At 40.3% G+C, this 13,952-nt stretch overlaps 1 protein-coding gene across 2 annotated transcripts in view; it reads left to right on the top strand.

The window, feature by feature from the left end:
• The window catches only part of TEX10 (testis expressed 10), a 112,398-nt gene that overhangs the window by 6,865 nt on the left and 91,581 nt on the right, over positions 1 to 13,952 (top strand). For both annotated transcript variants that reach the window (XM_019539927.1, XM_019539917.1), the window contains 3 exons: positions 4,474 to 4,662; positions 5,916 to 6,625; positions 13,166 to 13,412. In XM_019539927.1, the coding sequence (XP_019395472.1) occupies positions 4,483 to 4,662; positions 5,916 to 6,625; positions 13,166 to 13,412 (1,137 nt within the window). In that variant the 5' untranslated portion in view covers positions 4,474 to 4,482. Of the gene's footprint in view, positions 1 to 4,473; positions 4,663 to 5,915; positions 6,626 to 13,165; positions 13,413 to 13,952 lie in introns of those variants that run through there.

The following is a 13,952-nucleotide window of genomic DNA, read 5'->3' as shown; positions in this document are numbered from 1 at the left end:
TGGCAGGGGTTCGGACTCGATGATCTGCTCAGGCCCCTTCCTACCCTAGAAACTATGAAAGTATGATGTGCAGCTCTGAGATGAGAATTTGTTTTCCCCATGATGAATGGTGTGTGTGTGTGTGGGGGCGGGGGGATGGACCTCATTTTCTAATTAAATATGGTATTATGGTCAGAGGTTGATCTTTGGAGAATGTTGAACACTTCCCCTACTTTGGCAGCTGCTTTTCCTGAAAAGTAAACGTGGGTGTTGATAGTCAACTCAAGATGAAATCTGCCAGCACTGCCTTTGGGTATCTTTGAAATTGCGTCTTTTAGCATGACTGGAGACCTACTCAAATCATGTTTTTGTGGAAATTGTGAAATTCAGCATTGCCCACAAAGTGGAGCAGTCAATGCCTGTGAAATCCATGGGGGGAAAAACTTACTGAAAATAAAATGATGGCTCCCTAGAGCTGGGCTGCACACATTTCCAGGAGGAGGGGCCTGCCTACATGAAGGGGAGCCCAAGATGGCTGCCACCCTTCACTTCTGACTGTCTGAGGGGTGCTTGTTGTGTTACCCTACCCCCTCCACCAATCAATGGTGAGAGGTGGGGCTGCATGAGACAGCCTTCTTGACCAATCAGTGGCAAAGGATGGAGCCATCGGGGTCTCTTGGCTAATCAGAAGTGGTTGGGGGGGACACCATGATAAGCCCATAAAAATGGTGGCCAGCCCTGCAGTCTGCCTGCAAAATCAGCCAGCTGCCTCCTTGAGTTGGGTAAAGCCCTAATCATGACATCAGGACCCAAACCAAACTTCTTGTCTGCCAGGCTAGTGTCATCCCTGCGTTGTTATATGGATGTGAAACTTTGGATGACATTGAAAACATTGTTGGATGACTGGGACATTGCTATCAGTGATTGCCTTGGGGAATATGTTCCATATCTCTTGGAAGGATGGAAGAACAAATACCAGTGTTTTAGCTCAGCCAGATTCTAGCAGCATTAAACTTATTTATACAACATCAGCTCCATTAGACAAGACATGTTGTAAGGATGCCTATCAACCAGGTCCTGAATCAGGTTCTATACTTCCAACTCATCATTAATCACTGATACAGAAGTGGGTGAAAGAAGAGATTCAAGTACACCTTGAAAACCAGTCTGAGAAAATGCAATATTAGCATCAGTACTTGGGAGACTCTAACACTGAATTGCCCCCAGTAGTGCTGTCATGTATGACAAGGTGTTGATTGCTTTGAACAAACTTGCCTCAGTATGGATAGATGATATATGTGAAAAACAAACAGAAAAGGCTGTGATCCAACATCCCCAGGAACCCAATCTATTTGCCACTTTTGCAGATAAACATGCAGGTCTTAGAATGGTGCCCTCAGGCATCCCCAGCCTTGCCGATAAGTCAGTCTGATGTGACATTTTCATAAATTACCTGGATAAATGTGGTCTTGGGAGAATTACTGTTAGGTGAATACGTCATTGACAGAATAACTGCAAGCAGGGGGTAACTATAAATGATTCAGTGTCAGGCAGGCAGGAGGCTTCAAATGGGTTTTGAAGTTTTAAGGGGTCAGTTTTGAGTTGTTAAACATTTTTATTCATGACTTGGATTGCAAGAAGTGAGAAACTCCTGATGGAGTCTGCAGATGACATGGAACTGGGAGGGCCTGCGAAAACTTTGAAGGATAGAAGCAGAATTGAAAAGGATCTTGATGGACTGGAGAGCTGGGCACTAGATGGTGAAATGAAATTCAATGCAGACAAGTGTATATCACTACTCCTGGGTTGGGTTGTGGTGGAGGGAGCCAAATGCACAAGTATGGAATTGGGGATAATTAGCTAGGCAGCAGTATCGCCGAGAAGGATCTAGGGATTTGCTAGATTACAGACCCAAAGTAAAATAGCTCTATCGTATAGTTGCAAAAAAAAAAAAAAAAAGCAAATGCAATTTTGAGCTGTATTAACAAGAGTACTAAGTGTCAGACATAGGAGGTGATGGCACCACCAGACTTCATGCTTGTTAGGTTTTAGCTGGAGTATTATGTGTAATTTTGGTCTCTGATTTAAGAAAGACATAGAGAAACTGGAGAGGATGCGGAGGTGAGTGACTAAGATGATAAAGTGGTTGTAATTCAAGCTGTATGAGGAAAGGGTGAGCAAATTAATCTTTATACCAAAACTGAACACACCTAAGGGATCTCATAGCAGGTTCCAGATATTTGAAAATTTGCCATAAAAAGCTGGAGAAGAATTGTTCTCCTTTTTCTCCAAAGTGCAGGACAGGAATGGGATTTAGAGTGCAGTAAAGCAATTTGGCTGTGATAGAAAAGGTTAATTTTGCTGTAGTTAAAATTGGTATAATGCAACCCCCACCCCCCCTCAAAAAAAACCCAAACAAACAACCAAACAAGCAAAAAAACCCAAAACTCTGCTACTCTCAGGATTCAGTCAAGAGATTTCCAGACTAAATACTTTGGACCTCCAGGCTTAGAAATAAATGCTACTATACATACTAAGTTTTGGAGGCGCTCAATTTTCTAAACATATGAATATTTTCTTATTCTTTGAGAACTTGAAGGCGTTAGCTCTTAAAATTGTATAATGACACGTTGCTTATTTTTCACTGTCAATTCTGACACAATTTGTAACTGCCATGAACAGGAACAATTAGAACTAGAAATCAGTACTTTATATAATTAGGTATCTTATCTTATAAACAACTTTCAGCTGATACAGGGCATGAATCCGTTAGGTTGTAATACCAGCTGCTAAAGTCTTGTTAGGACTGAAGTGGGAATATGTTGGCTGCAGAGTAAGAAGACGGCCAAGTATCTTCCTGCTCTTTCTGATTGTTCTCACTAAGTAGTGGTTGGTCCAGCAGTCATTGGCTCCTCTCATAACATGTGATGTGAATATTTTTTAGATCGCATGCTCTTACAATGATATAGTCGAGGAAGTGCCATTGTTTCAAGTGAAGGTGTTGCCATGTTTTGTACCTGTCATGTCTGAAAGGAGTTAAGGACAGGGTCACGCTCTGCACACTTACTAAGATAATGTTGTTGGAATTGGCCTTGCCCACTCATTCCTTTCAAGTGGTGCTCTTCCACATGTTAAAGTCCCTGCCAACTCTCGCATTGAAATCTCCAAGCGGGATGATCTTATTCTCTTTTGGGATGATGGTCAGGATTTCATCGAGGTCAGCATAAAACTGTCCTTTCTGTTCTTCCTTGGTTATTGTAATGTTGGGATGTATGCACTGATGATGGTAGCAAGCAAATTGTTGGTCATTTAGAGGAATGAGGCGTTCCTTAATGCCACAGAGGATTTGGTCATTTGGCTGAACAACTAATTCTTAATGGTGAAACCAGTGCTGTGTATTTGCCTGTCATTTGCAGGTGTCCCTTTTCAGAAGAATGTATGGCCGTCCATGCTTTTCCCTCAGTTAGCCTTCTGCATGTCTGGCCTTGTTGGGAACAGCTATATCAATGTTGTATCATGAGCGTTCTCAGGCAACAATAGCCATTCTTTGTTCAGGTCTGTTACTCTTTGGGTCATTTAGTAGGGTGTCTTCGTTCCAGGATGCAGAGGACAAAAGCTGTTTTGTCAAAGGTTTGCCTACTTAGAAAGGTGTGGGTCATTACTTAGTAAGCCTGCAAAAGTGATATCTTGGAATGTGCTTTAATTAGATTTATGTAAAGAAATTTTAAAAAATTATTTGTCAAAAAGGCTGGCTCCAGGCATGCAGGCAAGTGCAGCTTGTCCTGCCACAAATGTCTTAGCGGTGCCACAAACTGCCTGCCTGGCATGTCAAAATGTGCCTTGTACTACAGATTTGCAGCGTGGGGCAAAAAAAAAATACTGCAAAAAAAAGTAATATGGTACATCTCACAAGAGCACGTGACAGCAGGCACAGAGGTTTGGTCCTCCACGGAGAGACTCTGGCTACTGGCCAGAATGTTGCCCCTCCTCTGTTACCATCCTAGCGCTCTGGGAATTGGCAGGAGAGGAGAAAGGGCCACTTCTCCAAAGTGGGGCATTTTGCCCGGCACCAAACCATACATGCAGGGACGTGTGCAGTAGCAAAAACTGGCACAAATTTGTGCTGCTGCTATTTTTGCAGTGGCAAATGCAAGTCCCTGAAGGTAAGAATGCACCCAAAGAGGGGAAGTTCTCTGTAGATATTAAGCATGTTTTAAAAAACTCTCAGTTCTTTTGTTTAAAGTTCTAATATGCATAAAGACCATTAAAAAGTTGTAATAAGTAAGGACATGTTACTTGAAATATAGGTGAAAGAACAAAGAAGGTGTTCTTTTTGTGTATGTCTGTTTTAGCACACAGCCAAATTTCAAGACGCAGTTAACTGTTCCAGGAGAGAGTCCTTGAGAAGAAGAAAAATAACTCTCTTCTTGTCTTTTTTTTCATTTTACTATAGTGTATTTAGCCATATTTAAACTTTTGACCATCTTTTTGTAGATCTTCAAGATGACTAAAAAAAGGAAACGCCAGGAGGATTTCCAAAAGGTGAAGCTAAAAGTTGGAAAAAAGAAGCCTAAACTAGAAAATGTAACCGATACAAACTTCAAAACAAAAGCCATACAAATTCCAGAACAGCTTAAAGAAGATGGGATGCTTCCAGTGCAGAACAGAAAACTTAACATAAAGGTATGAAAAAGTAGGGTTTCAACAATTATGATGACTGTCAGATTATTCAGGTTACTATATTTAGTAGGGTGTCTCCGTTCCAGGATGCAGAGGACACTTTTGTGTTTAATGTGTAATTAGAGTGATCCCTCTGGATCATTGTCAGATTAATTATGTGAATAGATGTGTTTTTTAAAAAATAAAAAAAGATGCACATATTTGTATGCTGCCTCAGTGGCCCTGATAAAAGGCTTTACCTTGGAGAGCTTGTGTAGCTTTGTTAGTTGGGTCTTTTAACAAACTATATTAAGGCAAATATTTTCAAAAAGTCCTGAAGTTAAACTTTGGTTTAGAAGCTTAAAGAATGGATCAATGACTAGTTATATCATTTTTTTTTTTTTAGTGGTTTTACTGCAGTTGAGCTGAGGCCACTGCAACTTTTCTGTCTCTTTGGTTCTGTCCCACAGTAAGTGGAAGTCAAATGGTAGCTTACCTTTAAATGAAACATGGCTAAGGTACTACAGTTTAGTGTTATTTATTGCAGAATGGAAGTAGACAGACAAAATAGTTACAGTGGATTGCTTGATGCATGCTAATGAATAGCAGGTCTCTTATTTAAAGCCATATAATTGTTAATTCGTCCACACTTCAAGTTTCATTACCTCGGGGTTTTTTTTTTTTAAATGCTGGTCATAGGTCATTAATTTGCATAGAAGCAATGCTTATCAAAATTAGAATCTTGTGACCATATTTAACTTTGAATTCCTATTTTTGAAAACCTTAGTTTGTCTTTATTATTCAGCACATTTCTATTTCCCTTTATAATTCCAGTTGCTTCCCCTTAGCTCTATTCCTCCCAATGGGGTTAATTTTCAGGAAATTCTGTGATTTACCTGCAAAAGTAGCTGTCTAGCCTCAGTTTTTGCACTCCAGTTGCCCTCTACACCCCCCGCCTGTGGTAAGTGAGAAGATGGTATTCAGCAGACTTCTATTAAGCTATGATATGTTTGTATTCTCTGAGAATGATGGTCATATAAATACCTAAATAGCAAGCCACTGAGAACATTGCCTACTTTCTGGAACTGGGAAGCAAGATCATTTGTTCAGTCTTGGTTTGGGAGTTGTTAGTTATGGTATTAAAAACCATGAAACATCATTAAGAGATCTGCCATATATCCATGGAGCATTTTATGAACAAGTTAAGGCTAGAAAATGGTTGGTGCAGTTAACCTTGTGAAAGAGTAACTAGCAAATGTTTGTGTGTCCCTTTGTAGGATCTACTTTCACAGATGCATCACTACAGTGCTGGTGTGAAGCAAAGTGCTCTGGTTGGACTCAAAGATCTATTGTCCCAGTATCCATTTATAATTGATGCACATCTTTCAAATATAATAAGTGAGGTGGCAGCTGTGTTTACAGACAAGGACAGTGGTGTCAGAGGAGCAGCAGTGTGCCTACTTCAATTTTTGGCTTCAAAATTACGAGCTGAGCAGATTGCTCCCTATTTTCCTTTGGTGAGTGCCCATCTCTCCAGCGCCATGACTCACATCAGTGAAGGGATTCAAGAGGATTCTTTGAAGGTTTTGGACATTTTGTTGGAAGAATACCCAGTTCTTCTTACTGACCGCAGCAGTATATTGCTGAAAAATTTTGTAGAGCTTATTTCTCACCAACAGCTGTCAAAAAGACTGAAAAATAGACAGAAAATATCCTGGATGCTGTCTGTTAATCCCAACCGCAGAGTAACTTCACAGCAGTGGAGACTTAATGTGCTGGTCAGGCTCAGAAAGTTTCTCCGGGCATTGGTAGATGGAGTTAGTGAATTAGAAGATGAAGAAGGGCTGCAGGAGCAAAAGGAGGGTTCTCTGTCCTTGAAAAATCCTGTCTGTACAAATTGGAAGGAGCATGCCAGTAACCAGCAGCCTATTCAGCTGTATGAGAATGGTGGGTCACAACCAAAGATTAATTCTTCATTTAGACTGAGGTGAGAGAGATTTTACTTTATTCAGAATTTTATTAATCATACTAGCCAATTGCCCATTAAGAATGCTGGGAGGAAGGGGAGGTGGTGTGGGCAGGGACAGAGGCCTGCATATGCTCCCCGCTGGCTCTTGGGGCTGGGTCCACTCCTACTTTTCTCCACCTCTGCTGTGGAGCCGGGCCTGCCACTTTTTTGGGGCTGGGCCATGCTGGGCCTGGTACATTCCCCGCCCCTGCTGCTGTTTTGGGGCTGGGCATGCTCCCTGCCACTGTTGTGGATTCAGGTTGGACCAGGCTGGGTGCGCTTTCCCCCGCACTGCCATTTTGGGGCTGGGCCCAGTGTGCCGCTGCTGCCGCTGTGCCCCCCCCCGTTTTTGGGCCAGGTAAAATGCATATTTTATTGTAGAGCTACACCCCCAATATTATTTTTATGGTGGTATAATGTCTGCAGATAGGGAGTGAAAAAGAAAATGTTGCTTGAGATCTAAGCACTCTTACTCCCAGGTCTCTGGTATAAGAGCAGTTTGCTTCAGAATCTTGATCTTCATTTATTACAGAAATGTGAATTCCAAACCATGTGATTAATTTTAACCCCGTTGCATTTTGGAAGCCTAAACAATGAACATATTTTGACTGTCTGTAATTTAAGTTCTTATCTTGGAATGCTTATTGCAATTTCTCTTCAAATCTGTAATTACTTTGGGCAAACACACAATATATTTATGAAATAGGCAGATATCTGTTTAGACTGTCCATCTGAAGTCTATGCGGCTAAATACCAGTCACTTATTTCAAAATCACACATAAGATTATTAGTACATGTAAGCTTTTAGTCTATTTTCAGTTTTCTAAATAACTACATTATAGATGAAATGCAACTTACTGAAATATGATTTTCCTGGCAAATTTGAATCGTGTAATTGAAAAAGCTAGTTCTGTTAAAATCAAGATTAGCATTGGAATGTATACTCACTGATGGGGAAAAATAAAAATAAATAAGCAGAAGAGATACTGAAAAATGGACTCGACTTTAAATTTGTGAAAATATAAACCAGCTGTTTATGTTTCTCTTCCTCCTCCTCAGTTGATCTCTGTCTACTATATAATTTTCATCCTTGCACAAATGTCACTATAGGTATATTGTAAGCAATGGTGGCATTTGTTGAATAACTTCCTGAAAGTAGTAATATTTAGCCCTTTAGCACTTTTCATCCACTGATCTCAAAGCACTTTGCAGAGGTCAGCATCATTATCTTCTGCTCCTTTCACATGTAAGAAAAAGGATAGAGGTGAAGTAACTTGTCCTAGGTCAGCTAGCAGCCAAGTGGCAGAACTGGGAGCAGAGCACTAAGTGCTGTTTCTATTTCAGTGTACATCAGACTCTGCCATGGGAGACTACAGCATCTTTCCTCATAGTATAGATGTAAGCAATCACTGTGATGGCACTAGATTAATTGGTCTCCCATCTCCATCCCTAGTTCATTACTTCACCTGTCTGTGACTGTTTTTAATCCCTTTGCCCTAACTTTTATGTGAACAGATACACTATTTGATTGCAGAGTGTGTCAGGAATTGCGTAAGGTTAATGATAGTATGCAGCTGATTGGCATTCACTTTGTAGGAGAGTTAGTTAATACAAGAGTTCTGCTGTTGCTTGGTTTCCAATACCTGCTCCGCTGAAAATTTAGAGTTGTAAACTGGCCTAAGCCAATGAAAAGCCCCTGCTTGGGTTACACAGTGCAAAGTAATTCCATGGAGTTCAGCCCTACAGTCAGAATCATTCAGATGTGCACCAAGGCGTGTTGGAGGGTTGCTAAATTGTGCATTGAATGCTGTACCGTGCAGTGGAGAAGGTGAAGAAGGATTGTACCAAGGTCTGAGAAAGTAACTACCTCTGGTGCCATTAAATTAGCTGTTCCTTCTGTGGGGAGCTGGATTTCAGTAAGACATCCAGCAAGCCAATTATGATTATAGATACATGCCAAGAGGCTGATGAGAGCAAGCAGAAGGACGAGCCAGCAGATTACCAGGAGGAGATATTACCAGAATCCAAAGGCTGGTTGGCAAAGGAAGCTGATGGCAACAGAGCCAAATTATTGGGAAAAGAAGGGCCCTCTGCACCAGGTATTGAGATATATACTTTATTTTATCACACTTGCTCATTGTTTTATTTTATGCATTTGGGATGTGGGAAGTGAATTAATAGGGCTATTGTAAGTGGTTTTACTGGCTATTGCCATAATTGTTCTGTGAGTGGAAGTTATCACTATTAGAGGCAAAAATTGTCTCATTTCTGGAGATAAGGAAGAGATGATGAAAGCGTGGAGCCACTTTCCTGACAATTTTTTTCCTACACAAAATATTGCAATAGCCTGGAGCCTTTTAAACTTTCATTGCTAGCTCCAGCCTTTAGCTCTTGTAGTCAGTTCTTAGCCTCTGCCACTGCTGTTGCTGCTTGGGCAAAATTTAACATTTAATAATAAGAGAAGTCCCTACAGTACTTCTTCCATTGGCTGATACTTTCCATAGACTGCTCCAAAGTGGCAGATAGACTTCTTTTGTTTGCCTGTTCAAGTTTCTTTAAACAATATTAAAATCATCCAGAACAGCATATCTCTTTATTCCATCAAATACTACAGCAAGCACCAGTGGTCCAAAGTGTAAATTATTAATTTGCATAACAGACTTTTTTGCCAGTGAGTGGGATTGGTATTGAAAATGCATGTAAAAGTTTACCTTGTATTTAAATCTTTCACGGACAGCAAGAGAGGGAACTTTTTACAGCTATTTACAGCTTCTCTTTCTGAATAGCTTTTTTTTTTAACAAAGCATCCCTGGCCCATGGTTTAAAAAAAGCAAAATCTGCACAGAGAGTAGTTGGGGATATTGATCACAGTTGTGTCTGATACTATATTAATAATTACTCTTCTTATTTAGACTAAATCTTTAAGCTTTTCATATTGAATACTCTAGATCTCGCAAAATAAAATTGTTAGCTTTAAGTAGTACTTTTCATAATATCTGTGTTCCCTGTTTTTATAGGGAAAGGCCCTCAGGAGGTCATCTAGTCCAGTGGTTCTCAACCTTTTTGTACCAGGGCCCATTTGTAAACATTGATGGCTAGTCCTGACCCAGTAAATAGTTTAAGTAGAAAACAGTCCTCTGCCCTCAGCAACCCCAGTGTGTGGGGCAGATGGGGGGTGTGTGTGTGGGGGGGGGCACGGAGGCCCCCAGATAGCTCTCTGCAGTTTGGAAGGTTGATTCATTTTTAAAGCTTCTTCATGATCCTTTCATATGTTCTTGCAACTCACTTTTGGGTTGTGATCCATGGGTTGAGAAATACTGATCTAGTCTGGGGCTGTCCAACTTCTGAGAGGTTGGGGATGAAATGTCCATGGGTCAAACCAGGGTGAGCCACAGATTCCCTGGGTGGCATGCTGCACAGATCCTTTCTCTGCATTGTGTGCCTCTATGTGGATGCCCCCTCCCCAGCACTGCATTGTACAGTTGTGCAGGTACCTTGCTCCCCCCAACCCAACCACTGCACCAGGTGTCTGCACCTCCTCTTCCCCCTCACTGCTGCACCACACAGCTCCTGCTGTATCCTCAGCTTACAGTGCTGCTCTGCCCTGTCCTGCCTTCTGGTGTGGAGAAAAGAAGTAGAAGCCTAAAGAGGGAGAGGAGCTGGAGACTCCAGCTTGCTGTCACAGCCAGTGTGATGGGTGGAGTGGCAGCTGGGGGAAGCCTGGGGGCTGCAATTTAACCCCTCATGTGGGCCACCAGTTGGATGGCCCTGATCTAGTCCAGTTCCCGCCTCAAGGCAGGGTCTGCCTTGGTTTAAGGCATTCGAGTCGAGCGTTTGTCTAACTTGCTCTTAAAGACTTCCAGAGGTTGATACTCAAAAACCTCTCTAGGTAATAATATATTCCAGTGCTTAACCACTTTATAATTAATGGATTAGATTGTAAGGTGCTATCCTCCCCTGCCTTTACCCTCATAATGAAAGTCGTTCCTAATATACAATATCCATTTTCCTGGTTGCAATTTAAGAGCATTATTCCTTATGCTGTCTCATACAGCCACAGATAACTACCCTTCAGGTATTTGAAGACTGTTACCAATTTCCCCTTCAGTCTCTTCTCCAGACTAAATAATCCTGGTTCTGTCAGCCTTTCTGTATATGTCATGTATTTTGGAACTCTAGTCTTCCCCCACCCCGCTCTCTGCTCAACTCTTTCTAGTTTGTCCAGGTCTTGAAATGCAGTGCCGAAAATTGGACACAGTAGTCTGGTGAGGCTTCACTGGTTCTAAATAGAAAGGAAGAATAATTTTCTTTGACTTCCAAGTGACACTTCTGTTAAGACAACCCAAAATGCCATTAGCACTTTTTTGCAACAGTACTACACTCTTGGTTCATATTCAGCCTACAGTCCTCTATAACCCCGGTCCTCTTCCACAGTACTGTAGTTTGGCCAGTCATTGCCCAATCTATATTTATGCATGTGATTGTTCCATTGTACGTTCAGGGAACTAATATACTTTGTTTTAGCTGTTATTTAGCACTAACACTGCATGCGGTCTCTGTGAAGCCGCCTTAATGTACTGCACAGATTTGTTCCAAATGTGAGACACTGGAATTTAAAGCCAGAATACAGTGTTTTAAGGTTGTTTTTTTCTGATTCTTCACTAGGTCCTCCATATGAAGTAGTAGTTTCACTGAATGAAAGAGTGACTGGAACATCTCCTTTCCCTTCCACACCAAGATGACGCCTTGTTCCACCAAAGTCATTTCAAGAGGTCAAAAGAGAAATGGAGTCTTCTCACAACTTGAATAAGGTGATGTCGGAGGATGTGATCTTCCTTGAACTGCAGCTGGAGCTAAAGAAGACAAATAACTGCACCTGATGTAAAGAGAAGAGAGAATAAAGCTGGAGAGAAACTTGGAGAATGTGTTGGAGAAGACTGAGAATGAAATGATGAAGACAAGACGCAGAGAATATTTGTAGTGTGAGATATACATCAGATAGATGGGAAGGAAAGTGAAACCCACATCATATGCCAGAACATTAAGGGCTTCTGTGCTGTCATTGGCACTACTCTGAAAGGACAGGCAATCTTAGTAGCCTGATACCGACTTCCACCACCTGTTTACTCAAGCAACTCTTCTTTTATACCATTTGCAATATTCAGGCAACCACCTTCTTGCCTTCTCTTTCCACTTCCCTCCTGTGCCTTCTGTTAAGCTTTTACCATCCTCTTGGTGCTCTGATGTTGCAGATCAATAATATGCAAACCAATAAAATCTTTCTTCCCTAAGTCTTAGAGGAAATTATTCATGTCTAATAATGATGAATTACTGTGTTGTAAATGATGCTTTATAGCTTGCTTCTCTGTTGTGTGATGTACAAGGGCTGTAAGCAGAATTGTTGTAATGCCAATTTTTAAAAGCCATCTTAACATCAATATAATAGGATGGAATTCACGTGTAGAAGAAAAGGGTGATATGACAAAACCCTCATAGCTCTTTATAACTTCATACAGTAAAGAATACTTCACTAATAGAATACATACGATCTCTAATTTTAAAATAAAATTATTTGCAGTGAAATTTAGCCCTCACTTGAAATTTAGCCTACCTTTCCCACTAATTTCAACAGAAGTTGCCTTAGAACAGAATCTAGATCTTTGTATGTTATATACATAGATATTGTAGGATAGAAGTGGTAGCTAATGTGGGCAAAAAACCCTTTGCTTTTCTTGCAAAACATATGAAATTTTGGGGCACTGTCCTTTTTTAAAATCTGTTGCTAAAATTGTACATTTTGCCTTCATTCTTGATAACTGTTCTCAGTTTGAGTTATAATAATCTGCCACCCAGTGTTATTTTCCAAGAGAATAGATTTAAATCAAGTATAACATAAGGGAGTTCAGGATTAATCACTTTTTGATCTGATTTTTTTTCCCCTACTGTTGTGATGAGCAGTCCCTAAGAGAGAGAGAGAGAGAGAGAGAGAGAGATATAGGTGAAAGACGATCTTTTTCTCTCCTTCAGTTGGTAAGCTTTCTGCTTTTGGCAGTACTTTTGTTTATGGTCAGTTTCATTCTTTTCCCCCCCTTGTAATCTCTAAATTCTTTGGGTCCTTGTATTTGTGGTCGTGGGGGCCGTGTTCTGTACTTAGGCAATACAAATATAATACAAGTGACAACATTTTAATTTTGCTTTTCTGTTTTTGTAGACTTTCACAAAGGGGGCATGGGGAAGAGAAATACTTAACTCTTTTCTTTTTCCTAACCTGATTGACAAATTACCAAAATTGGTAGGGGAACGTAAGAAAAGATATGAACTAGTGACTAATTTTAACTCTTTTTTTTCCTGGTCAAATAGGCATGATCCTATCAAAATGAATCAACTGTTAGCTTTTTACATACCAATAAATTAAAAAGTAGTGTTTTGAGCTCTGTTGAATGCAGGACAGTGACAGGGTTAATTTTTCCCTTTAACACATTTCTCTTTTGTCTCTGATGTTTTGCTTCAATGTCTTAGGTCACTGGTAAGCATGACAGACAGAATGGAGAAAGGCCTGTCTTCTGCTGAAAATGTAAAAGGGTTTATTGAGATAATAATTCCATTACTGATTGAGTGCTGGATTGAAGCTTCTCCTGCACAGCTTGGTGCTCCTGTTCTTGGAAACCTTTTGGAACCAGAATCTCAACAGCTTATGCAGCAAGTACTTAATATAATACACTTGTTGTGGAAACTCACAAAGCAGCATGATGAAATGCACAAAATGGTAAGAGAAAGGAATTATATGATAGTAATATTAACACATAGTTTAGGTTTAATTTACTTTTCTTAAAAATGGGTTACTTGATTATGGGAGTAAAAGTTAGTACCAAGCCTTGAACTGTCATCTTGTGAAAATAATAAATTTGGATATTTTCAAACCTTTTAATTGAAGAAAATCTACTCAAGGCAGTGAATTTAAGTTGAAGACTTAAACTGAATCTGAGAGAAACAATTCATAGGAAGTGGAACTTCAGGGAAATTTGTACCTTTTCTTTCATCAGGTGTTTAAGAAGGGGCTCAGTAAGTGGGTGTGTGGGATGATTTAGGCATGTTGTATCCTGCATTTATGTGGGGGGTTGTACTAGGTGACCCTTGAGGTACCTTCCAATACTATATTTTATGAACTTTGAATAGTTATGTGAAAAGATGAAAATAAAAATCATGTATGGTGCAAACCCCCCTGGAGCAGTGAAAACAATTGGGTTGCTAATACCTGTTAAAACATGAAAAAGTTTGGTTCGTGTTTAAAAAATTGAATTTTTTT

Source organism: Crocodylus porosus, unplaced genomic scaffold (assembly GCF_001723895.1).
Source record: "Crocodylus porosus isolate Cpor-Errol unplaced genomic scaffold, CroPor_comp1, whole genome shotgun sequence".
NCBI lineage: Eukaryota > Metazoa > Chordata > Crocodylia > Crocodylidae > Crocodylus > Crocodylus porosus.
This window is presented reverse-complemented; position numbering and strand designations above follow the sequence as displayed.